Here is a 27,705-nt window from a genome sequence, read left to right on the forward strand (position 1 = left end):
CCTTGATTTTTTTAGGCATAACAGAATGGAACACTAATATCTTTATAATTAAAATACACTTTGTAAAAACTTATGGACCTCTTTGATTCTTTCACTAAATATCAAGGGTATTCAATAAATTTGAGATTTGGTTAAAATTTAAGATTGCCTTGCCTTTTATACCAATGATTATCTTAACGATGAATTAAGTACTCTTTTATTATTATTGTTGTTGTTATTTTAAATATAGATTTAATCAATTCATCATCATAATTTTAAAGATAAATTCAATATATTAAATACGAAATTAATATGTTTATACTATAAATTTCATGAGATATGAATTACTATATAGAGAGATTATTTTCATGATATTTTTAATTAATTATTGATTCACCAAATGCCTATTAAGATTCCAATTGAGATTTGAGATCCCATTTGAAATTGCAATCGTAATTAATCGACAAAATAATACTTTTTGTTTATCCATAAAAAAAAAAAAAAAAAGATGTATCTTTTAAAACCATAATCTTTCTTTGATATCTAACACAATGCGTGGAAGAATAGTCGAACAACCATAATATGTGAACAAAATAAAAAGCATTGGCCAAGACTTAGAAATATTCTTATAATTTTTTTTTTTTTTGTACGGTAATTGGTGGCCATCTCTTACCCTTGCTACAACTTGAACTCAAGGGTCAAGACTCTTTAGTCTTTTTAACTCCTCAATCCATCATTCACTCTAAATATTCTTATAATTTATGTACAAAGTTTATTACTCTTGTAGTGCACTTTTAAAGGTATTTAAAAAAAATCTTGATCGATAATTTTTGTATATTCTTAAACAGTAAAATAACAAATAAATTAATTGCTAATCTTTTTGTCTGGCCTAAGAGTAAAAAGGAAAGGAGGGTTCTTTTATTAAATAAATGGAAAAAGTGATGCCATTATGTTAATTAAAAAATAGGAAGGTGGAAAAGTTAAGAAGATCCAACCAAAGAAATGATTAAAATTTGTAAACATTGAGTTGAGATATTAAGAAATTTGTTTTTTATGTGTAAAATAATGAATGTTTAGTACAATTGCATAATGGATTGTTGATTGGAAAGCATGGAGAATCGAAATATAGATTGAACTGAAAATGGTCAAGACAAGCACAATAAACAGCTATAATTTGTCGCCAAACACGTGTTGTAACAGTAACAGACAAGCGTGGCGTGGGGTAGCCATCAACTAATGATTCCAACGCGATTGCATTAGGATCCGTCCATATATCAGTTATCACTTATCACCACAATGGAGGCTTTTAATTCTTCAAATAATATTAAACTAAAAGGTAGGAAGGAAATTTGATAGTATTTATTAACTATTCATTAACTGTTCATTACTGATAAAAAGATATGTGTTATTACATTATAACTCATCCCTCACATAATAAGCCAGCCCAGTGGACTGGAATATGTGAAGTAACGGCCCAAGGATTTCTGTCCCAAAACCATGAGAGGCCTAGCCATTATTGGGTCAACCTAATGAAAACCATGAGAGGCCTAGCCATTGCTGGGTCAACCTAATGAAAACCATGAGAGGCCTAGCCATTATTGGGTCAACCTAATGAAAAAGAATTCACCATTTAAGAATGATAAAAGAATTCATTATTGAAGGTACAGACAATAAACCATGAGAGACATATGGACCATATGGTTGAGCACTTGAGGTAAATATAAGTATGGTGAGGATCTGTTTCCAATTCAAACAGACAATAAACCTGTTAGAAGCCATATCTTTAAATAGAGAAGGAAATCATTGCAGAAAACCAAACCATGAACTCAAAAATAAATAGATCAAGATGAAGAAACAGGGGAAGCATTATCGAAAGTAGTTCCCACATGCTGAATTACGAACCCATAGATCTTTCTCTTTAACTGCTCAATCTTTGCAATGAGTATACCATCCTTGCTTGAAACCTCATGGTCCAACCATTCATTCACAAGCTTCAACTGCGACAGAACTGCTGCAATAGAACCACAATCCATAGGAAGAGTTACACTTCCATTAATTGCACACTCTCCAAATACCCGGAAACCAGCATCGAGCAACTCCTCAATAAACCGTACAAACCACACTTGCATCTCAGACTGCAAATTCCTTGCAAGCTGCACAGTTTCTTTCATTCCATGACCTCTTGTCCATGTCTCAACACTAGAATGGGTGGCTGTTGTTGTACTACTACCCTTTAGTTGGTGTTGTGCATTCAGAGATTTTCGTTTCGACAAACTTTTCTGCAGAGTTGAAGGAGCTTCGTTGTTTTGGGTGGTTAGAAGAGAGACAATCTCAAGATCAGTGGCCAATGCAGCTTCAACCCAAAGAGAAGTGGATTTTGACTGCTCAGTCGAGATATTATCACGATTCGTGACAGAAATATGATTAGCCCCAACAGATTCAGCAATTCCACTATATTTTACGACGTCATTGTAGATTGAAAAGAATCTATCGATTGTGAGCAAAGGATTTCCAGACTTTGATGTAGAAGAGAGTTGGGAGAACATGCTGAAATAGATAAAAGCAGTAAATTTACACCAAACCAATTACACATGTTTATTATAAAAATTTACTCAGCAAAAGGACTCAGGAACACAGAATACTTAAAACAAATTATAAAAATGATATCTATATATCATTTAGATTACTCATTGCATCAAAACGGGAGGCAGGGATTATGATTACCTTAAACACCTTACAAGAGACTCGGTAGCAATGGCCTCCTCTAAAGCTTCAGCCGCTGCTTTAGCAGCAAGAACTTTCCTTTGCATAGCCTCCTACAGTCAATCAACAAGTAAAAAGATCAAATTTAGTCTTCAAAATAAAGTGATTAAACGAGGAGAGGATGCCTATAATTCGTCAATAGCCAAGCCTCATTTTAGTCCTTAGACTGCAAATTCTAATTTCTGCCAAGTGAACGTAATTCCATACCTTTCCCAGTCGTGCGAGATCAGAGGAGACTGAATCTAGTGGAACACTACCATCAGTCCATTTTTTTTCATGAACTGTAATTCCTAGAGCTCCATAACTCAAACTCGTTTCTGGCGAACTTGGTTTAGTGTCCTTCTTGGTTGAAGAATCATCACTGACCGACTTTCGACTAACATCACTTAGACGTCTAGAAATAGCAGCCTGATAACCAGCAGAGAATATTAAAAATCTATATCAAAAACAAATATCTTCTTAGCAACTAATTAGTAGAGCATTACCTGAGTTCGCAAAATGGATTGCAGATCTGGCTTATTATTCTTTACAGCGGCCTTTTCTTTCTGCTCTCCGGAACCCGGCACAAGAGGTGACTCATCCCAACTCTTTCTACCATTCTTGACCTCTGAAAGTTTGGAAATCCCGGCAACAATCGTTGCCATCTTCTTCTTCCCACCAGAATCCGCAACAACAGGTGAAAACTTCACTCCTGACAACCTTCTCCCAGGAGAGAGCGAAGCTCTCCGAGGATTTGGTGAAGCCTGCTTTCTTGCATTTGGCGAAGGCTGCCGGTACCTTGACGGAACTATTATAGCTGGCTCCCTCGCCGTCTTCCGATTATCCTCTTTAGCAGCAACTAGGCTAGGCACAACACATTTTGATGGCACCGGAGATGCAGATCTCTTCACTTTGCCAGCCGGAGATGGATCTCTCTCAACCACTGCCACATTCTTCTTTCCAACCGATCCTGATCGCTTTGCTGTGGCCGGAGATGAAAACCTCTGTGGTGGCTTATCTAAAACTGGCTTGCTTTCATCTGATTTCGGAATTGTGACGTTGTCTCTGGGTGCAAGAGCTTGCCTCGTTTTAATTTTTTCAATTTTAGTATCTACTTTGGATTCATTGTTTTCTTTTCGATCGGACTTCTTGTTGGACAAGTAAACCGCAATTGGATCTACGGAGTACTCCGAATCAGACACTGGTTGAATAACAAACTCTCTTTTTGAAGAAGAAATGCGCGCAATAAGAGGTTCAGGAGTGCCTAAGAATGTGTGGCGGCCTGCGATTGGACGAATTCCGTTGACACGAGGGACGGGAGAGTCGAACTCAAAGCGGTCAACGTGAACGAACTGGCCAAGCTGGAGGCGGTTGGTGAGGATGAGTTCGGTGTCGTGGTCCGAGAGGGAGACATAGGTCGAGTTGAGGGAGTCGGAGAGCTGCACGTAGAAGCCGTGGTTGGGCCAGAGGTCGGAGCCGGCGAGACCAGGTACAATGCCGATGATTTGGAGGAGAGCGGAGCGGTGGTCCCCGGTGACACGGGTCGTTGAGTTCATGGATTGGAGGAGTTTTAGAAGGATTCCTGGAGTGAGAGAGGCCATTGGGGTTGTGTTTGTGAGCGTGAGTGTGAGTGTGAGTGTGAGTGCGAGACAAACTCTGAAGATGAGACCGATGAGTGTTGCAGGGTGGGGAAGTAAAGACGGGGAGCATCTATGGCTGATTTGGCCGTTATGAGATTTCAAATTCAAATGCCCGCTAATTTTCCTTCTTTCAAATTCATGTGGGGCCAAAATGGGTGTAACGGACTAATCAAAACCAGGTGATACGCTAGAGTAGTACCGTAACGGCGTAACTACCGTTACGTATTTGGAGATTGAGTAGAAAGACTTTGAAATTGTAGTCCTCGTAGCTTTTTTTTTTTTTAATTTTCTTTTTGGCTTATTTTTGCGTTTTTTTTTTCCCCTTAAAATTTGGGGTTCCGACACATAGAGAGTGGTACTGTCAAACTATCCTTGACAAATAAAATAATAAATTACTTTTTAACCCCCAAATTAGTATAATTAAATAACTATCTTACTTTCAAATTTATTTCAATAACACCATCTTCTTCAACCTCCGCTTCTCCGTGGCCACCTGTGACCTCCTTTGCTGCACGATTGCCATCGTTGGAACATCCCGACACTACCAAACACATCCCTTCACATCCCTCATCAAAACCCCTATCATCTCCACCTCTTTACACCACCAAATTGTTGGCGTCACTCATTATGGAATCGCATGGTTCTTGTCAATTTCTAGCTGATTCTAACAACAAAAACCTACCCTAACACCACCTTTTGATCCACTGGCGTCCCCTCTCTAAAACCCCTACCACCTCAAGCTACGATTGCTAGTCAGTAGCTACCACCACTCCGCCAACGACTTGCGCGACAATTGAAAATGGGTTTCAAATTGGAGTTTGTTTTGAAGCTTGGTTGAAGGGAAATTGATTGTTTATGGAAGTGTTTTCTTGTGATTGATTGATTGTATTTTTTTCTAGCCGTTTTCCCTATCGCTAGCCACCAAAATCACCTGCCTTTGGACTACACCCACCACCTACTCGACCCTTTGTCCCTATCATCTCCACCCCTTTACACCACCAAATTGTTGGCGCCGCTCACTATGGAATCACATGGTTCTTTTTAATTTCTGGCTGATTCTGACAACAAAAACCTACCCTCACACCAACTTTTGATCCACCGACATCCCTTCTCTAAAACCCCTACCACCTCAATTTGTGATTGCCCGTTGGTAGCCGTCACCACTCCCCCAACGACTTGCACGACAATTGAAAATGGGTTTTAAATTGGAGTTTGATTTGAAGCTTGGTTGAAGGGAAATTGATTTTTTATTGAAATGGTTTCTTATTATTCATTGATTGTATTTTTTTCTAGCCGCTTTCCCTATCGTCGGCCACTAAAACTACTTGCCTTTGGACTACACCCACCACATATTTGATCTTTTGCCCCAACCAACACCCAAGCACATCTCCCCCTGTGCGCTACTCTCGTGCACATCTCCAGTGACTGTGCACAACATTGCACACACAAGCCCGCGCAAAAGCCAAATCTGACCACCGCGAGGGCCAAGAAGCAACCATTTGGCTGCTACTTTTGGCCCACACAAAGGCCAAATCTGGCCGTCGTGAGAGAGATTTTAGAGAGAGTTCTTGTGAGAGAAATTTTAGATGTAAAGGGTTATTTTGAATTTTTATTTTCTTTTTAGATTTAATACAGTGCAAATCATGGTTGTTAGTATCCTACGATATGCAATACGTATCCTATGATACGATTCGATACGGGTCGTCAACGATACGTATTAGAGAGTGTATCATAAACCATTCGATACGTTAATATGTATCCTACGATACGATACATATCTGTTTGTATCCTTAAAAATATCGATACAAATCGATACGACTTTATTAATTTGGGCCAAAGGTCCAAAAAAATTTCAGGTCGAATCCGGGTCACCCAACCCAATCCACTATAACCTGGCCAAATTTACCCATTATGCATAAACCAAGTGAAAAGGAAGATCTGTTGCCCATTTTGCATGATAATAATAACACAAGTGGAGTTATAGATATTAACATTGATCATGGAAAGGATATGAATGGTTACGAGGAAATGATATAAATTCTTAATTTTGATTATATAATACCATAATTCAAAGTCAATAATACCACAAAATTTGTTAATTAATCATGGAGATATATTATTTTATTAATTTTTTTGAAAAAGGCGTATCTTGCGATATGATACGATACGAGATACACGATTCGAAAAATTAGGTTTTCGATACACGATACGATACACGATTTGACAACCATACTGCAAATGACCACTTAACCCTTTAACCATTACATTAAACAATTTTTTTGTTAATTTAAGGGTAGAAATTTGAAATTTATGAAACCAAGTGTGGAAAACGAACTTCACTGTTAAAATGTTAATCACTTGAGCAATCAAATTCATTGTTGAAAGTAAATCATTTGCATCCCGATTTTGGTGTAAGACTGTACGCACTGTTGAGCTAACATATCCAAAACAAGCAGCTGAGGGAGGTGAATTTGTTCAAGTGTAGGCTGATTTGCCGCCAGGAATCGCACCTTAGATTTGTGTTCTTATTGCTGTGTCGTGAAAGAAAGAGCTACTTTTGCATCCATAATCAAACCAACCAAATGATTCTCTTCCCCATCATCAAACTCAGTTGTGAGATTATAATCCATTTCACCATCAGTAAAAATTGATAAAAAGCATTATGTCTGGTCATAGAAAACAAAAAACAAATACAAACTCTCAGAAAGTATGAAAATTAACCTATTGTCATGGACAGAACACCCTTTTGGCGTACTAAGAGACTATGAGAATCCTCCAATTTAAATTTTAAAATGCTTGAGTAATTCATAGAAAGGAAATATATGGCTACCATGGTGTAAAAAATTCAGACATTTGATCAATTTTTCATCATAAGTGTACATGGAGAACACGGGGGAGGAAAGTTAAAGCTTTGTTATTTTCTTTATTTTCTATTTTCTCATATACATTTACGCCACAAAAAATAAGAAAATCATGAGGAACACAACCAGTACAAAAATATCTTGATCATGAGCCAACGGTTGGATGATATACTGTTAAGGTACCTGGCCAGTTGGTTCTGCGCTCCTTCCACATTTGATAGTGTATCGTCCATGTTCTCGTCAATCCTGCCAGAAACAGATGATTCAACTAATGACTGTAAATATGATAAATGGTAATAGTCATCTTTATCCCTTTAAAGTTCAGTAAATGTAACCCTAAGAGTTGAGGTCATCGATAAAAGCTCTTGATTAAGTGATTCGTTTTAGAACTCCAAGAACATATAGGGCAGGTCACTGGATTTCTGGGTACGAAAAAAGGAAAAACAAAAACAAAAAAACAGTCAAAGGTTACACCATTCTATTGACTTGTTTCTCAGTATGAAGTTGAATTAACTCCTATCCAGTGCGTCCACTTCCTTTGGCATGCAGATGTCAGCAATTACATAATTCATCATAAAATGACATTATTTAATCAGCCAAAATTTCAGTACATGTGAATTGCTAAGGTGCCTTTCTTTCAGCAAAACAGTAACCAGAGCTTAATGATGTGGAAACTGTTTCCATCTAGCAAGGATCCAAATCTGCAAACTTATGGTTTCACGTTATTCTCTTTGATAGAAACACATTGTAGAAGCAGGAGAGCTGCTCATATGTGTCCTTGTACTGGTAATAGATAATATGTATCCAACCACATACACAAGTTTCTTATGATCATTAAATCCATAATAATGAACAAACCTGATTGCAATCTCTCCTTGTTGTGATACCATGATTGCCAGTTGTGTAAAAATGTTACCCAGTTCATGGATAGTTGATTCCATATTATGAAGGGCTTCAGCTCTACTCTGCATGTAGTTGTCTTGTAGTGGAGCCGCCAACTACTGTTATTGTTGATGATGTTGTTGCTGCAATAATGGCTGAGATTCCCCATCTGCTGGTTTGCTGCAAATTAGAAACAAGAAATTATTAGTGGGAAAGGGAATGCAGGGATCATGTTCCATTTCAATCCCCACCCAAGAAATGAAAGCCAAGAACCAAAATGCATATGTATTTTCTTATTCCTTAAAATGTGGATAGAAATGGGCAACACTCAAAACACTAAAATAGAGTTCTCATCCCCAAAGATAAAGAAAATCCTGGATAAAGGTAATTTCAACCCTCCAAGTACAACCTTTCACTTTATAGAGTTTATGGACATGTTATGAACTTCAAAAATTTTATAAAAAGAAAGAAAAAAAAATTAATTAAAAAAATAAAGCTTAAAAAATTATTGGAGACAAAAGATTCCAATCCTAAATTCAGAGTTCCAGAGGCTTTTCTTTCACAAAGACAACAGATGGACCACACATCTGCCCAAAAGATCACATCATTTAACTAAATGCCTAATTTAAAACAGTTCGAAGGAGTTGTGACTTTCACCTGGGAAATAATTGGGATGACGATGTAGAACCATTAGCCCACGGAGGAGGAGGAGGTGTTGTTGATGCCTCAGCAGCAGACCTGGAAGCCAGAGGACGCTGGCGAATAAAAGGATTTGTAGACTCTTTTGAAGCAGTAGAAGAAAACAATTGCCTTCTGTTCTCATGAACCTTCAGGTTCTGCATGTTATGTACATAAAAAAGACAATGCTTAGACGCATGAAACTGACAAATAATAAAAGCTTATAAACCCTTTCAAGTGACCTAATTGTACATCTACATTTAAATACCTCAGTCCGCATGGTGAGGACTTTTTTAAACTCCTTCGTTGCACCCATCAAGCGATTCTTTAGGTTATCCACAACTGTGGTTGAATGGGTTGTTGTGTCACTTGAGATATTCCCACTTTCATTCTGGGAGTTGCAAAGAAATTGGAGGTCTACTAAAGCTGAATTGAGTGCACTGATATCTTGTTTTACCACAGTTGTCAGTTCTTGGATCTCCAGAGTTGGATCATCAAACACTGATGTTCTCTTTGCCACTGGTGAGAAAGCAAGGCAAACACGTTAATATATGTTGCCTCTTAATAACAAGTACAGTTATTATTATTATTATTTTGATGACAAATTAGAGCCAAATTGCAGCTCATTATGACAGATTTTCAGCAATGTCAACATTAAGCTCCTGATGAATGTATCTGGTACTCTAATTGACTTTATGTCCGGCCAAAATACAATAGAGGAATCGTATTCACACCACACATCCAAGCACAAAAAACAAAAAAAAAACAAAAAAACTTTAATGTTTATCAAACGAAAAAAACTCTCAAATTGAAGCATTTTCAGCAATAAATTGAAATAGAAGTATAATCTAATAACAACTTTTATACTGTTTTGCATACACAAATCATATATAAATTAGAAATATGACAATGTGAAAATTATATACGTAAGTATGATCAATATTTCTAATAAGTTCACTAATAAACTAGCCAGGAAAATTATCACATGAAGTAACTAGTTGCACCTTCAAACTTTGATTTACTCACCTAATGATTATTGCTGGTTAATCATTGACAGACATCACAACTTCCACCTTCACCAATTTTCACTAAAACTAATTAACAGCACCAAACTGCCGTTATAATAAACTAGTACCACCTCCTCTTGCCGAGATGCAGCCACAACCATATACCACTGCACCAACAACTTATAGACTACAATCAAAATAGCAACCACATTCCACATCCTTATCAAATCTGACTAGTTCTAGATTAGCTACATATTTCAATTGCAACAACACCCATGACATCACCATCAACTCGCCACACATTGCTCAACTTAATTCATAAAATCATATCACAAAATCGTATTACTCGCAAAATATCTATGATTCCATCAAATTGCACTGTTAATACACCGAATTTTCTACCTTATTTCCAAGGACTACACAATGTAAAACATTGAAACTCATCCATAATAATCACAAAATACACGAATAGCACAAATAATTTATGATATTCACCAACGTTTATAACAAATTCGAAGACAATAATTAAACATATATGTTCTTACATTTGGTGAGCTTAGCCAACTTCTGTGATGTCTGGTAGATCCCATACTCGATCTTTGAAGCCCTTTTGTTGAATTCTGACTGAATCGCCACCTCAAATTTTCAATCATCGGCCTTCGTGATGGCGCTACTCTTATTTGATGGAGACGCATTAGATGACTTCCTCGGCCTCTCTGCTACACTTAAAAACTCTTGCGTTAAAACTCTTGCGTTCTATCTCGGTAAGATGATTGTCCCGGTTTCGGCAGCATCTCTCAATCAATTGTTAATAACTTCGTCCAAGTAAAATTGAAAAGAAATGAAACAATTATAAATCACAACTGGTATATACACAATTTCGCTATCTATGGGTGGCTGCGTCTGAGCAAAGTGCTGAAATTAGTGATCGATCTAGCAAAATTGGGAGATCTGAAACCCTAACCCAGTGTTAAAGTAATGAAACGTCGGCGTTTCATTTCAATATTTGCATTTTTATTATTGCTCGGTGAGCCGATCTACTTTTTTTCAATCGACGGGGAATAATTTGTCAATGTATCCGCTATACGGCACCGTTGAGGGCTCTATGGCCTCCTAACTTCAACACACTGTCACAACTTATGGTGAATTGGTGATGGAGAAGTTTGCTCTTGTGCTTTACATAATGATATTTTAATTAATATCCTAGTGTTTTAAGTTTAACTTTTCAAAAATAAAATATATCTGCGTATTGAAACGGAGTTAAAGATTTTTTTTCCCATCCAAATAATGGCGTAATGACACTTTTTTACCTACAAAATTTTAAAATATCATTTTATTATCCAAATTTATATTTCGGTGGCGAGCTAAGGGTAAACTCGGTCCAAACTGTTGGGACGAACCATTATTCATGCTATAGAACTTTCAACAAATTAATAGGTATTTGGCCTAGATACCCCCCGTTTTCCAAAGCTCTAATACCATTTACACCCAAATAATATTTGTTAGATTCTAACAAATATTGTATCTGGGCCAAATATCTGTTAACTTGTTGAAAGCTCTATAGCATGAATAATGGTTCAAATGATGAAGTTTGTGTGAATAAGACTTGTTTTCATTTGGATCATGGACTCGAGGGAAAACCGAAAATCAGTTAAATACTGTCGTAGATAAGCTAGAGCTTTTGACCCAGAAGCTTGATAACTTAGACAGGAGAGTGAATAATACGGTGTATCATATATTTGCTCTAAACGAAGAATTGACTCAGATCGGAAGACAAATTGAAAAGGTCAATTCTGTACTTCGAAAGGTCAAGACAATAGAACATATCTTAACTATTTTACTAAGCAAGTAAAATAAGAGATGTCCTTAGTTTTAAGTGACATTGAACAAGTATGGCCTATTAAAGGATACACGGAACAAGAGGATAAACGGTGCGTGTTAGATCTCTGTACCAGAAACCCAGATATGCGACTTTTGGATGCTATTCAAAAGGCTTTGAGTCAAGGATGCTCAAAGGTTTTAAGCTTTATCTGCCAGATTTCAACCATTGAAGTTGTCGAGTCGGAACTTCGGAATAAGTGGTTAGAAAAAGCTGAGGTGGTAATTCCTTATTGGTACGACGAATCTTAGCCGGATTCGGATCTTGAACCATATAAAGAGTCAGATTTTGCGGCTAGCTTAAAGATTGATTCAGATTGACCATGGGTGGTCAAGACATTCTAGATCAGTTTGTGGCAAGTCTATAGGAAAAATATCCTGGATTGCCTCCCAGGTATGCACAGTTCATTGCCAAGGAAACCCAAGGTGATTGGGAAAAGGCAGAAAGGCTCTTTATGAAAAGAGTAAAGGAAGAAGACTTTGTTTCTAAAGTGGATGGCAAACAGAAGATTGATATTCCAGAAATTTCTTCTTCTGATGTTGAAAGAATCAGTAGGCATTATGAGAAAGAAATGAAGAGACAAAGAAAAGGGAAAGAAATTGGAGGTCTAAAAATTACTCCAGGACCCAAAAAGGCAAAGCTTGATGAGCTAATCTCTAGACTCAAGGAATTTGAGTTTAAGGATGATCCGCTTGAAGGAATTTGTAACCCTTTGAATTCTTTTGAAGGTTTCCTTAAGGAAATCTCAAAAACCCGAATACAAACAAACCTATCCCACTAGGATAAGGTTAGAGTTTGTACCTAAGGGTATACCTCGTATGGTGGAGATACCGTCCAGTGGAAGTTTCCTAAATATCGATTGCATTACAAATGTTACTGACGCAATTGAGGCATGGGAAACTGTTAACTGGGTTCATGTGCAAAATAAGGCTTTTAGACTCAGTGATACTTACAGATTTCTAAGATCCACACTGCAGGGAGCTTTTGGAGAAGTTTAGAAGCTGGTATGGGTCTGTTAGATACTATAAGGGACTTGAAGAACGTAGAGGCTATTTTTGCACTCTTTAAGGATATGCTATGTCGAGAGTTTACTAGGATAACTATAACCAGTATGAATCTTGCAAAGGTAGTTGCCTTAGAAGCTTTGACAAAGCTTAGGCTTTGTGACATGTGTTTATTTGAAAATTTCGTCTGTGAATATAGACGATATTTTTATTAGTTTCTTGGTGGCACACAAGAAGTCATGAAGAATATTTTCTTTGCTAAGCTTCCCCAAGGATGGGATAAGGCAGCAAACGAGGCGTTTAAGCTTCTAGTCGAAAAGAATTAGGTTGTTGATTCTTTGGGAGGACGAATAGAAGCTGTTAGACAGCTCGTGAGAACACGATGTTTGAACTCCAAGTTGGATAAAGAGGCCAGGAGACTTGAGTTTAATGAATCTTGTTGTCAAAACTTTGATGGAGTACCAGAACAATATGGCTGTGAGTCGAGGAATTCGACTAAACATCAAAGTTGGAAAAACCATATGAAACGGAAAGGATTGTTTTGTAAAAGGAATTTTAAACCAAAATGTTTCTGTAATATGGTAAAAAAACCTATTACTAATAAACGGAATCTTCCGAATTATAGAAGGTTTATTAGGCGAACAAAGAAAGGTAGACTCAATGCTAAAGAACGCGGAGCACGCAATATTGTGCTACTTGCCCATCTGGAAAAAAAAACACAAAAGACTGTAATTGTTGCTAGATTTGTGGTGACAAAAATCATTTTGCAGATAAATGTCCTCACAAGGGAAAAAAGAAGGCAACGATAAGATTTTTGAAAAATCAACGTTGAGAATCAAACTTCTGAATTTGAGCTAGTTTGGGGATACGAAATTAATTCGGATGACGAGGTTTATGAATTAATTTTGGATTACTCTGAAGATTCGGATTCTTCAAAGGATGACTCAAAAGATATGACTTTTGAGGAACAATCTTCAACGCATAGGTATATTCATGCAAAGAACTGGAAGTTTTAATGAATATCCTAGGAATAACGGAATTGGTGATGAGGATGATCTTATCCCAATTAGAAATGGAGATGAAAATCCTAACTCGGTAATTAGTTCATCATCTAATTACGAGGATCACTCAGGTAACCCAGATCATTGGGTAATTCCAAGGTTAACACTTAGATAGGTTTTTGAGAAACGCTCTAAGTGGTTATTTAAAGCTAAAGGCTTGGAAGATGTACATGAAAAACCTGTTCGTGTAGCTTTATCTCAATCTCAAGAAGGTGAATTGATACTCTCGAACGATGAGTGGCTACAGAAGGTTAAGGGTCTTGCCAAACGAGCAAATGGCAAGTACAACTATGTACAACTTGGTGCTATACAAATACATGTACAGGGATTATTTCGTGGAAGAATGAATGTACCTATTCAGGTTGCCCTATTGGACAGACGATGGCTTACGTTCGAAAAAGCTTTAGTTAGCGGATTTCATGCTAACTTAGCTTTGGGAGATGCCTATGGGATTGTTAAACCAAGATATATGGTTAGTCTTAAGGATCCGAATCTTAAATGGATTATGGTCCTTTAAATTCATACTTCAGGACTAGAAGACTTAATGGCTTCTAGTGACGGAATAGCAATTCAGTATAAGTTGATTTATTGGTTGATAAATTCGGTTAATTCTATACGAATGAACTCCAGTGTAGATATTGAAGTTCATGGCCCGGGACAGGATTCTACAATTCCAATTTGACCTACGGTAGTCAATGCTAAGGCTCTTACGTGGCCGAAACGATGGGTTTTGGAATACTCAACGTAGCCCAGTGTGATGAAATTAAACCCAAATTGGGTAATTCAGATCCAGGAACTTGATAATGAGGTTAAGGTTACTCTTCCTACGCCTAGAAACTCGGTGTCTTTAAAGCGGAATAAAGAGATTCAACCTATAATGTCAAGGAAAAATATACTTGAAACAGATGACACTGCTAGTGAAGTTGGGAGCAGCAGTAGTAGTAAAATAGTCGAATATAAATATGTGCAAATTCCAGTATATGAAGATGAAACTCCAAGCACAAAAATGATGATGAGTCATGAAATGCATTGTCATGCGATAGTTCAAGGAACTATTGACACATGTATTCGTGCTAAACTGTGTTTTCCAGAATATGAGAAATATACTCTGGATGTTTTTGTAGACACATGAGCAACCAAATGTATTGCAAGGAAACAATGTTTTCTATGAGAGTTTTGGAAACCGTTAGAAAAATCAATCCTAAATACAGTTGCGGATGAAGGACAAAGTATGATCATGGATGTGGTTGAAAACGTGGTTGTACTATTAAACAAGAAAATATTTACTCTAAAAGAGGTCCTGATAGTGGATTACCTAGCGGTAGATTTTATTCTTGGGAATAGCTTTCTGTGAAGGCAATCAGAAGTTAGGCCATTTACTCAAGATAATGACCACATTATCCTTGGAGGTCATAAAATCCCTATTCTTGCTAAGCCTGAAGTTTCGAAAGTGAGAAACGGCTTTAGATCGGTGAAATTAAGGCAAGAAGTATACCACATTGTTTTCCAGATTTTGGAAAAGGAACAATGGTGGCTAAAAGCTTCGAAAGCAGAAAAAGTGGATAAGGCTTGTAACGTTTTCTTTCAAAGATTATATCCTAGTCATCATACAAACCAGATCGCACAAGGTATATCGTAGGAGGTTGGTTCCTCTGGTGCATGCCCTGAGAGCATGGATGAATCAATACATAAGGAGAAAATCTTGAAGGTAGAAACTAAGAGCCAAAAGAACTCTTTAAAGATTGAGGAACTTGTAAAATCCTTTAAAGAGGAACTTTCTCCATGCTTTGATGATCAACCATTAAAGTTATGGGAAAGGAACAGTATATATGCTTTGTTCAAATTAAGGATGGATGATGATAAGTTACTACCAAATCCTATCCTTATACTCCTAATGTAGAGAAGGAGTTTAGCAAGCAAATACCAAAATTGCTAGAAAAGCAATTAATACGCGTTAGCAAAAGCCCACACTCTTCGCCAACATTCATGGTAATGAACAGAGCTGAGCGGGAAAGAGGAAAAGCACAGATAGTTATCGATTATAGGCAGTTAAATGATAAAACCATTAACGATGCCTATAAGATACCAAACATATTAGCTTGTTTGAATAAAGCTAGATTTGGGAAAATCTTCTCAAATTTTGATCTAAAGTTAGGTTTTTGGCAGATCAGAATAAAGGAGCCAAGCATTCCTTTGACGACTTTCACTTGTCCGAAAGGATTGTTTGAATGGATGGTTCTGCCTTTTGGGCTTAAGCAGACACCATCAATACTCCAAAGGAAAATGGATAAAGTCTTTGGAGACTTATCTAACTTTTGTGTAGTTTATATTGATGATGTTCTAGTTTTTAGTAAGACCAAAGAAGAACATGTAAATCATCTTAGGTTGGTGATCAAAAGGTTCCTTGATAATGGAATGATTCCATCTGAAAGAAAGGTAGAATGGTTTAAGAACAAGGTGATGTTCTTAGGCGTTGAGATAGGTGAAGGAGGTATTCAACTCCAAGAGCATATCTCGAAGAAGTTGCTGGAGCTCCTAGATGTGTTAGAAGATAAGCATACATTCCAACAATTTCTTGGATTAGCCAATTACATGTGCGAGTATGTTCTTAATCTCGCTATTGTAATCAATGACTTGACACTTAAAGTTAGTGATAAAGTGCCCTGGGTTTGGACACTTAAAGATACTAACTGTGTTAAGCAAACTAAAGCCTTGACAAAGCAATTAAAACCTTTAAAACTCCCAAAAGATAATGATGCGCTTATTATAGAAAGGGATGCATCTCATTTGTATTGGGGAGGTATGCTTAAGGCTAAAGGTACTGATAATATTGAACGGATTGTTCGATATGCATCAGGAAAGTTCTCTCTTGTTAAGATAAACTATCATGTTCATGAAAAGAAAGTTTTAGCAGCGAAAGAATGTATTGACCGATTTCGATTGTTCGTAATCAGTCAAGAAATTACTTTAAGGATAGACTCTAAATATTTAAAAACTTTTATGAAACTGTTTTTAAAGGATGACAAAGCTAGACTAATCAGATGGCAAATTTGGTTTGCAAATTATAGAATCAAATTTGAGTATATTTCTGGTAAATCTAACTTTGTTTCTGACTTTCTATTCAGACATTTCTTTGAAGAATTGTAGGATAATGGCGGACAAGAAGGAAACTGGAAATCACTTCTCATGTTCCAAGTGTAAACAACGAGGACACTTGAGAAGGAATTGTCCCTTGAAGATAACTTTAGCTCCAAGGGTAACTGGAAAAAAGGAGGGTAGTGCGGATAAGCAGGTTATTTCTACTCCTAAGTAGGTTACTGCAATAAAGCAGGTTAAAGAAGGAAAGAGTCGAGACTATGACTCTGATACTTCAGAAAGAAGAAACCCAAAGTTCTAATGCTTGAAAGGTACTTCTACGAAGGAAATTACTTCTGAAAACGAGATTACTCCCAAGAAGGAAAAGCAAAAGACTCAGAAGAAAGCAATGGTCTGCTGGTCTTGTAAACAGGAAGGACATGAAAAGGCTAATTGTCCACTACCAAAGACAAACAATTATGAGGCTTCATCGTTAGGCACTGCATGCATGGTGACTTCACACACTCCACAAAAGCGGTTAATTGACGTAGATATTTGTGAGAGGTTTAGTTTTCCAGAAGGCTTAAGATTAAATCCAGCTAGTCAAACACTCTAGGAGGATCTTGAAACCCAAATTAGGATCGCATTGGAAACAAGACAAGGGGAAGTACAACTGCAAAGGTGTTTAGAGAAATTAGCAAGAAGGTTAGCTTGGCTGGAAACTGATAAACTGTTTTATGAAGACAAGGAGTTCAGAGGAACTGCTCTGCTTTATGAAACAGGAATTCAAAAAATTGAGGTAATGAGAAAATGTTATATGTTTGATATGATAAATCTCAAACTCGAAAATTTGAATGATTTAATAGTGAAGTTAAGAAAAACTGACTTGGCGAATTTAGTCCAAGGATTAGCAATTTATCCTAATGGAACTATGGAATTGTTTGTTCCATGGAAAACCTTTAGAAAAGGTTATTGCAGAAACCTTTTGAATAGAGGATGGATCGATACAATGGAAATTGATGTACAGAAAGCGATGGTGGACCCAAATATGCTAGACGCGATTAAACAGACGCCCTGTGTATTGAATAGGAAGGTCGACACTTTCACTTGCATGATTAGTTCCTCATTGCAAGAGAACTATAATGTTCAACCTGTACATATATGAGAATTTCTTGTAGGAGAATCATGGTACCGAGTTATGTTAGATAACGAGGTAAAAATGGGATCTTATGCACTAGAAGAAATTCAAAGAAAAGAAACGGAAGATTGGACGAGGTTGCATATTGCAAAATTGCTACTGGTTAAATCCAAACTGGAAGAGCTTGTTAAAGCAGATGTTATTGTCCATATCCATAATGGGATAGTGGTAGTTTTACCAAACAGGTATGCAACAATCCAAGATACACTCTTCAAGCATAACCAAGCCTAGTTAAGAACGCTATTAGAAGGGTTTGATTTAGCCCATCTATGAAAGCAGACTTTAATGGAAGGTACTATTGATTTTCTAAGGTTGGTCTTAGCTCACGACCAGGAAGCCCAAGAAGATGAAACTTTGAAAGATTTTATTGATCTGGTAAAAGTGGATAACTTTAAAGATTGATAAAAATCTAGAGGATGGAGATTTGGACTACCGAAAATGTCCAACACATAACACGCTGACATGTATCAAACAGCAGAAGATAACACATGGACATCCAGGATTTTGCCGACAGAATTCAACAATCAAGATCAAAAGAAGGCTTTGGATGTTGTGTCGTTATCATTTGCAATAATTGTATCCTAATGTGTAAGACATATGTGAGACATATAGACCCCAGTGTTATTTTCTTTAGTTTAGATGTTATTTTCTTATTAGTTTATGAGTCATTATCAGTAGTTGAAGGGATTGACCATTCACCTTTAGTTGGTGATTGATTAAGACTGCTTATCTTATCTTTTGTTTTCTTTTACAGATTCAATTCATTTTGAAATCCGAACTTCTCTATATAAGAAGAAGCTTATGTACACTTTATTCAAAGAAAAATTAATAATATTTTCAGTTTGTGAAAAGTTCATTCTCTCAATTTCTTGATTTACTTTAAATTGCATACGCGAAGCAAGGAAAAGGGTTCATTCAAGAAAATTGATACCCAGGTATGAACTAATCTTTAAAACTGAATTTATGTATTTTTCTCTCCAATTAACTAACTAGATTGTTTAGTCATGGAATGTTGGATTTTGGTGGTTAGGATTTATCGGAATTTAACTTGGAGGGATGGCTATGCAAACTCTAATCACTCGATTGCTAGCTATTAGCAAGGTCGGCGAAAGTTGGGTTTTAGGGGTTTTGGTAAGTGATGATTGGAAAAAAGAATAGTAGTTGTATGGGGTCGCAATGATGCCAGAATCGGAAACGGAATATAAATTTGAGTAGTAAAATAGTATTTTAAAAGTCTATGGGTGAGAAAGTGTCATTAAGTTATTATTTGGGTGGGAAAAGTCGTTTACTCATTTAAATATTTCAAATTTAATATGAATACATTTTTGTAACATTTATTCATTTAATTCCTTTCGACTCATGCATTTAATATTTATCAGATGTAAATAAAATAAAATCCTGAATTGACTTCCGTTACCTCAATTTTTTTTTTCTTATTTTATCACCTTAAATTGATTAAATTTTCTCAATTTATTGTCTTCCCCGATTTATTAGAGTAGTTATGCAATAACAGTACCTCCATCTGAGACTGAATTTAAGAACAATAACACAGGTAGAAGAGAGTATGGAATACTATTACTATTTGGTTAACCAATTTACTTGATATTGCAGATTGCAGCCCAATATCGATGTTAGGACTTAGGAGAGTATTAAATACTATTACTATTTGGTTTGGGCCATGTACTTTCAGAATTTAAACCAATTTTATGCTTCAAATCAGAGTCACATTCTACTGAGATTCTTTAAATGGTTGCATTCACTATCACAATCACAAAGCCAAAATTTATAAAACTAAAAGACAAAGCAATTTCTGATTAAATTCTACAGGAGAATATAAAATTCTATCAATTTTGGGGTAATTTATAATAGTGGTTACATGCAGATAGAATCTAACATAGAACAAGCGCAAAAACCATAAATCCCCCTACTACTCTTGCCAATGTATCTAAGACTCCTGTCTGCAGAAGCAGTGCAGAATGAGAAACTATCATCACAGGGAACTCACAGTCACCTTCAGATGGATCCTTGTCTGTAATAATGGCCAATCCAGAGAAATCACAGTTCCAAGGATGTTGGTCATTAATCTGAAAGTACATATTGAAAGCATACGAAGCATTTCCTCTGGCACTTAGGTGATTACAGGAAGATCCATAACTCAAAGCAGTACAATCTGAAAGGCTACAGGCATAGTCTATACTATCTGGCAACTCCTCGTAGTTATCTGCATCTGAGTTTAGAACACACCATTTCCTCTCCATGTATTCAACACCTTCAACTGGAGCTAAACCTTTGTTCTCCATCATGCCTGATAAATCTAATTTATATTTTGGCTTCCCATCAAACTCAAAAATTCCCCAATGCCTCTCAAAGTTTCCAGGAGCAATACTCTTACCATTCTCATCAATCAAGCTGAACAGATAGATTTCAATGGTGCCTTTTCTTGCTGGGGTTCCGGATCCACTCAAAGCATGTCCAAGCAATCCCTGGTTGAATCTTTTTGCATTTTTTATGTTTGCATTTTTATCACCATCAGTAGGCCACCCAACTTCTCCAACTATAATATCCATGGTAGGATATCCAGCTTTTTCTAATGATCGTACAAGAGTGTCAAAATTTGCATCAAACACATTGGTGTAAACCAAATTCCCATCTCTAAGGGGCTTGTTACTTCCATCAAAGAATGCAAAATCCATAGGGAAGTAATCGTTGCCATAGAGACTAAGAAAAGGATAGATATTGACAGTAAAAGGCGCACCATTTGAATGAAGATATTGAATTATTTCTGTTGTAACATCTCGGATTTCAGGCCTAAAGTCACCGGCAGATGGAACTGGGTTTGATTCAGGGGAGTAATAGATATCAGCATTGAAAGGGACAGTGGCTTTGATCTTGGACCCCAGCTCTGCGTTATTGAGAGCTTCCTGTATGTTTTTTAAGGCTGGTAGTGTCGAGTGAATATACGAGTCATTATATGTTTGAAGGAAAGGCTCATTCCCTACAGCTACATACCTGCAAAATTAATTTTGTCAAGCTAAATTACAAAGTCAATTCATATAGGTGACGAACGCTAAGGATATTAAAAATCAGAACGACTTGCAGGAAAGTAAAACAGCTTGTTCATGAAATCATCCCTTAGGTGCTGTTCCATTGAGTGGTATAAATTTCGTTTAACTAATCTGCAAATACATAAATAAAAGCAAAAGACCAAGTAATAATTACGTTATCTATTCAAAGCGGGGTGTGTTCCTATCACAAAACTCAGCTAGACTTTTTTGTATATGGATAATCCAGTCAATAATTCAAAGAATGGACCCCTACGAGGCCACTAATCTAATCATCTAGTCGAGGGGTAAGGATAAAGGCACCTAAAATAGAAAGGCTAATTATTCCTTAATAGTAATACTGAATCAACATCCCACTCAGTAAAGAGGAAAAGGTGATAGAAAAAGACAGCAAATCAGTAAAGAAATTGGGAAGAATAGCTTCTATCTTTGCACTAACAAAGAAATATTAAAAGGAAAATAAGAATAACAAGAGAATCATCCACAGAAATGCAAACCCATATAAGAAATTAGACAAACAAGAAATAAGATAAACCCAATACGAAAAGAGTTAAAGATGAAGAAACTAAGTTACTGAACTTGATGTTGACTCCGCCCGTATAGGAATAACTAGTTACATTAGCATGTACCCAAGAAGCAGCAGCCTCAGTATCCTGACTCATCGTCTGCAACATGTAATTTGGTATGGCTAACATAACTTCAATATCTGTCCCAATGAGGGCTGCTAAGATTTTCTCATCAGCCTCAAACAGTTTCAACTTCTTAAAACCATTTTCTCTCAGCATTTGAACCACCTTATCTGGTGGTAAATGATGCGTTGACATGGTTCCCCAGTTCACTCCAACACTAGGGCTACCTAAAACCATAGGCATAAAGACAAGAAACAAAACCAAGAAACAGTTACAGCACTCCAGCACTCTTGTTTGTGCCATTTTCTTTCTTTTCTTTTAACTTTGGTAAACTTATCTTCAAAGGGGTGTATCTTTGAATCTATCTCGAATTTAGAAAGAATCAAGAATGATTAAAGAGCGAAAATGATTGGCAGTTGACAGGAAAACAGAAGAGAGGGAAGAAGGGGAAGATTTTGGTTCATTCGTGGAGTATACCATGATAAAAATGGTGTATATATACATGGTGTATATTAGTAAAAAAGTAGAGAAAATTCTCTAGTCTAAGAATTCTGATGATTGGCTTTTGAGAAACTTCATAGGTAAGGTGAGAAATTCATTGGTTGTTTCTATATTGTGCAGAAAAAAAGAGAGAGATTCCTTTCTTAATTCTGTTATTCAGTTTTGATGCCAGCCATGCTAAAAATGGTGATATACATGGTAGGGCAATTTACCAGAAGAAAATACATATATTATGCGGGCTCCATCTGTCTAGGTTCTTTCCTTGTAGGATAATTAATTTCATTTGGACTTTATTAGAGCAATAATATTATTCTTACAAAGATTTTCATATAAAATGAGATGATAAAAAATGAATGAAAGAGTAAAACAAAAAGTTAAACTCATTAAATTTACTATTCCATTCATTTTATACGAAGATCTTTGTAAAATTTCTTTGTAATTGTAGCATTACTCTTATTAAATAGCTTTAATTTGTTTAAGGCATCAAAACTAAGGGAGAATTGCGGCTTCGTTTGGCTCAAGTTTGGGAATATTACTTTTAGTATTTCCAATAAAGTTAAACAGTAAAATGTCCAAAAACTCACAATATTATCCAATATTATTCAACTTTTTTTAAACCCCCTAAATTTGTTAATTTAATTAAATACCTCTAAATATTTTTTTTTAAATTACAAAAACACCCCTAAACCCACATTATACTAGATTCCGGCCGCTACCGCTGGAAGTTGGCCGAAATCTAGTAGGATGGCACACTACCGGCTGGATCTTGCCGGTAGTGCGTCGATCTAGCCTTTTCTGGCCAGATCCATGGTGGATCTGGCCGAAAAATGCCAGATCTTTGGCTGTAACCAATCATCAACGACGGCCAACATATGGTAGTCGTTGACCATCAACAACAGCCGTATCTTTGGCCGTCATTGACGAAGATCTACGGCCAGATCTAGCTGTAGATCTAGCCTTTGCCGACCAGATCCACCGTGGATCTGGCCGGAAAAGGCCATATCGGCGCACGATCGGCAAATCCAGTCGGTCATGCACCGATACAGCGACTCCGACCACCCTCCGGCGGTGGTGGCTGGCTGTCCGTATTTGATGGGTGGGTTGGGGGTGTTTTTATTAACTTTTAATGTTTTATTATATGGGTGTTTTGTAAAAAAACAAACATAGGGGGTATTTTATTAATTTATAAATCCTACATCGTAATACCCGCTCAATTCAACTTTTTTTGAACTTTTTTCAAAAAACTTTTCCCAAAAACGTAAAAATGTGAACCAAACGGAGCCTGCATTTTCCCACCCAAGGTTTGGCGAAATCGCCTTTCCCACCCTTCAAGTTTCAAAATGACATTTTCCCACCTTTAGTTAGGTTTCGTTATGTTTTTTGTTAATATTTTACTGAAAAGAAGAAAACATCCTTAAATATTTGACTTTATAAAATTTTTATTATTTTTTAATTAACCAAAAAATCAACTATTAAAAAGTCCAAAAAAAAAAAATAGTTAACCCCACATAAAAAGTTAGGAATAATGCTATAAAATTGTTTAAAATTAAATGACCTTAATATTTATTTATTTATAACATCATCAATATCTCATTACTATTTTTCAATAATCTACTAAATTTATAATGTTTTTCATAATATAATGATTTTTATTTTTATTAATTAATATAGAAAATCAATATTCTTAATTAATTAAATAAACAAAGGAAAAAATATATTTTTACATTACTATTAAATAATATAGTAAAGATTTTGACTTAACTAAATTTTAATTTATAATAAACTAATTAAAAAATAAAATGTTTAAGAGTATTTTCATCATTTCAGTCAAATATTAAGAGAAAACACTAATATAACCTAACGAAAGATGGGAAAGTGCTATTTTAAAACTTGATGGGTGGAAAAGTGTGTTTTGCCAAACCTTGGGTGGGGAAAATGCCTCTCTTCCTCAAAACTAATTTATTATTTATATACGCGTAATCATGCGCAATAATTTCGTAAGAATAATTTTTTTTAAAAAAAAAAACAAATCACTTTTCTTCTACTGTAACTGCAAGAGCACAAATACATCTTTTAGTATAAAAGCCTAAGTGTGACACTTTGCTTATAGCCTTTTGCTTTCATCAAATTCAGTCAAAATTTTAAAGTTTAAGATCTCTTCTAAAATTCCTTAAAAATTTCTCTTGATTTTTTAAATGATTAAAAGATGGAAATAGGTGATAAAATTTGCAGTGAATGAGAAGATGTGATGATCAGGTAACTTCAATCTTAACTATCTTCATGGAAAGGGGAAGAACAAAAGACGGTATATTTTGTTCCTTGAGAGTCAAGTAGTAGTGAGAAAACAAGAAATTAATAACAAAATGGCTTTACACCTTTTGTTGACTAGCTTTTGACAAGGATTGAAGAGGATCCTCTAAACGCAACCTTTCCAGTCAGAATCTACGCGTTTCAATCTCATTCAGATTCAGTCTTGCTTTCTTTATTTTGTTTTGTGTTTTGTCAAGATTGCAACTTTTCATCGTCTTAAAAGGAGTGGTTGCCATTTTATGAGGAAGAGCCATGGTGCCTTCCAAAGAAAAAGGAAACTGGATAAATCCCCCAAGGAAATGCTGCTACCTTCACATGCTCAACAACACCCCCTCCTACAGACACAAAATCACAAAACTACCACCCAAGACAAATTATTTAGTTAAAAATAAGAATGAAAATCAAAACTCCTGCTACAGTGCAAGAAAAAGTTTATACTTTTTGCAGGATTTATTAGTCTCTGCACAAGCTAAAATCTTGGGTGCAAAGGAGATTCATGGCCATTTATGTAATGTGCGGCATAACTAATGAGAACTTTCTCTAACAGTTAAAATTCAGTTCGAACCAGTTGGGTTAAATTATGATCTCACTCACATTATCAAATACTAGAAATACTTGTTTCAACAAAGAGCAATCCATGCATGGGATTAACAAAACAGATTGAGCTAACTGAGCATCTCACAAGGTAAAAATATGTACAATTAAAAGACGATCCAAAACAATAAAGGAAAAACTTTTTTTAAAAAGATATAAATCAGATTCATGTTACATTCAAATCAGCTTAAGTACTATCAATTCCTTTTAAAGCTTCCATTCTGCATAGTTAAAAATAGCAGGAAGCACCAGTGCCATGTTACCGACGAAATATGTCAAAACTAAGAACAAGCTCTCCAAATTGATGGCAAATCAAAATTGAGTTCAAACTGGGGCTATTTCTTCACCAGAAGAATGAAGATCACGAGTGGCATCTTCATTGAAGCATGCTTCCGGCAGCCTAAAACTCAAGCAATACATCGCCTGGACAGTAAAGAAGTGCTCAGAAAACATGAAAACAACATGATTGTCAGACTTATGTAAATATGAACCCAAAAATCTATTAAACAGAGCTTTTAAATAATTATCTAAATACTTGAGAGACCTTGATCTAGGTGGTAGGTTGTACCTTGTTTGGAGCAACATTCCTAACCTTATGAAATATATGGTCTTTTATGGAGGCATTTAAGGCAGATTCTGCCTCCTGCAAAACAATTGAATAAAGCAATTCAGATTACAATATTCACGGAATTATCAAATCGATAGAAATAGATTCTGTATTGGCTGCAGCATCTGACACGTTAGAGATACATTAGTAAAACAGTTGAGATGGACAGGACAATATAAGGCAAATGGCATCAAAAGCAGGGGCCTGATAACTACTAAAATAAGCTACCCGTTAGGTTTCAAAATGACATGAAAATGTTGATGGCCTTAAAAAATAAGCTAAAGCAATTATTCAACTTATCCATGGACCAGTAAAAGAGCATAAAATATATTAGGAAAAAAAAAAACACCAGCATATCTTCAAAAACTTACTGAAATTATCAATTCTTCAGTTTCATTTGCCCGCATAAAACAATAGCAATGAATCCAAGGAAGAGATCCTTTCCAATATTTCCTCTGGATGAGGCCCTTAAATGCATCTGCAAAGAAAAAATGAAATATATAAGATAAATTACAACAATTTATGACCAAGAATANCCACTTGACGCTGAAGCCTCTACTGACGTGGATTTGTTGACTTTATTAACCACGTTTTCTTTTTAGGCAACCCAAGTCGGCTGCCCAAGTTCAATTTATCTTACTCATCAGTTGTCGCTGAAATATTTTAAAATTGCTTTCTCTCAAACTCAGTGTACTACGATCACCAAATATTTGACCTATGTTTTTATTTAATTCAAAACAAATTATTCTTATTCCTTTTAAGAAGGCTATTACATATTATTCCTATCCTATCCGTATCAACTACCAAGAAAGAATTTCTTTTTTGTTGTTCAGTTACGTTTACACTTTACAGCCGACAGCTAGAAGCAAACGTCACTCTGTTTGGTCCCTACTTATCTGTCATTGGTGTCTGTATAAGATTGGAACCCGTGCAATATCTTATCTTATTATTATATTTATTTATTTATTTATATATATATTTTTTAAGGGATGAACAGTCTTAAGTATTCTGTATTTTTCGAAGAAGTTGAAATCAGATAGGTTCCCAAAAAAAAAATCGGAACTAGAACCACATAGTATAAAAAATTATTCTTGGGTATTCTGTAAAAATCAATTACCCCCTATTAGTTTAAAAAATTATAAAAATACCTTAAAAATTTATAAATACACCCCTAACAATTTTTTATTACTTATTTATTTGTGTCTAATGTGATCTATAAATTCTTTAATCTCTAAGCAACACTTAAATCTAATCAATTCATCATAATTCACATAAAATTTCTCAATCAAAACCAAGATATAAACAATTAATTAAACAATCATACTATAAATATATAATTTAATATTATAATTAATTAAATTTCTAATCATTTAATTAAGTATGTTTCTAATATTTATAATTAAATATTATAATTAGTTAAGTAATTATATTATAAATCTATAATGTAATGTTATAATTAATTAAATTTTTAATCATTCAATTAAGTAATGTCCTAATGTAATAAATTACTGATGTTTATAATATAATGTTATAAAATTATAATTAATCAAATAACCATTTAACTATGTAATGTTATAATTAATTAAGTAATTATTTAATTATAATGTAATGTTTTAATTAATTAAATTTCTAATTATTTAATTAAGTATTGTATTAATGTTTATAATAGAATGTTATAATTAATTAAGTAATCATACTATAAATTTATGATGTAATGCTATAATTAATTAAATTTCTAATCATTTAATTAATTATTGTGCTAATGTGGGAAATTACTAATATTTATAATATAATGTCATAATTAATTAAGTAATTATATAATGTTATAATTAATTATATGATCAAACTATAATATAATGTTATAATGAATTAAGTAATCATACTATAAATCTTTAATGTAATATTATAATTAATTAAATTTGTAATAATTTAATTAAGTATTGGACTAATGTTTATAATAGAATGTTATAATTAATTAAGTAATCATACTATAAAT

At 35.3% G+C, this 27,705-nt stretch overlaps 2 protein-coding genes, 1 long non-coding RNA gene and 1 pseudogene across 3 annotated transcripts; all 4 read right to left on the reverse strand.

Annotated features, from left to right (window-relative positions):
* Positions 1 to 1,810: 1,810 nt before the first annotated feature.
* LOC116124203 lies at positions 1,811 to 4,409 on the reverse strand. The gene is made up of 4 exons (XM_031409906.1): positions 3,228 to 4,409; positions 2,950 to 3,150; positions 2,704 to 2,795; positions 1,811 to 2,526 (listed from the first exon to the last, which is right to left on the reverse strand). Exons 1-4 carry the CDS (start codon positions 4,320 to 4,322, stop codon positions 1,821 to 1,823), a joined length of 2,094 nt encoding a protein of 697 aa, XP_031265766.1. The 5' UTR covers positions 4,323 to 4,409; the 3' UTR covers positions 1,811 to 1,820.
* A 2,900-nt stretch (positions 4,410 to 7,309) lies between these two features.
* Positions 7,310 to 10,761, reverse strand: LOC116124200 (annotated as a pseudogene).
* Positions 10,762 to 19,895: 9,134 nt separating this feature from the next.
* On the reverse strand, positions 19,896 to 22,087 carry LOC116124193 (glucan endo-1,3-beta-glucosidase 8-like). Its single transcript, XM_031409899.1, has 2 exons — positions 21,648 to 22,087; positions 19,896 to 21,015 (listed from the first exon to the last, which is right to left on the reverse strand). Exons 1-2 carry the CDS (start codon positions 21,998 to 22,000, stop codon positions 19,896 to 19,898), a joined length of 1,473 nt encoding a protein of 490 aa, XP_031265759.1. The 5' UTR covers positions 22,001 to 22,087.
* Positions 22,088 to 25,224: 3,137 nt separating this feature from the next.
* On the reverse strand, positions 25,225 to 26,198 carry LOC116124216. The gene is made up of 3 exons (XR_004127177.1): positions 26,081 to 26,198; positions 25,671 to 25,745; positions 25,225 to 25,525 (listed from the first exon to the last, which is right to left on the reverse strand). It is a non-coding gene; the product is annotated as an uncharacterized LOC116124216 (long non-coding RNA).
* Between the last annotated feature and the right edge of the window lie 1,507 nt (positions 26,199 to 27,705).

The sequence above is a fragment of the Pistacia vera genome, unplaced genomic scaffold (assembly GCF_008641045.1).
Source record: "Pistacia vera cultivar Batoury unplaced genomic scaffold, PisVer_v2 Contig150, whole genome shotgun sequence".
NCBI classification, from domain to species: domain Eukaryota; kingdom Viridiplantae; phylum Streptophyta; class Magnoliopsida; order Sapindales; family Anacardiaceae; genus Pistacia; species Pistacia vera.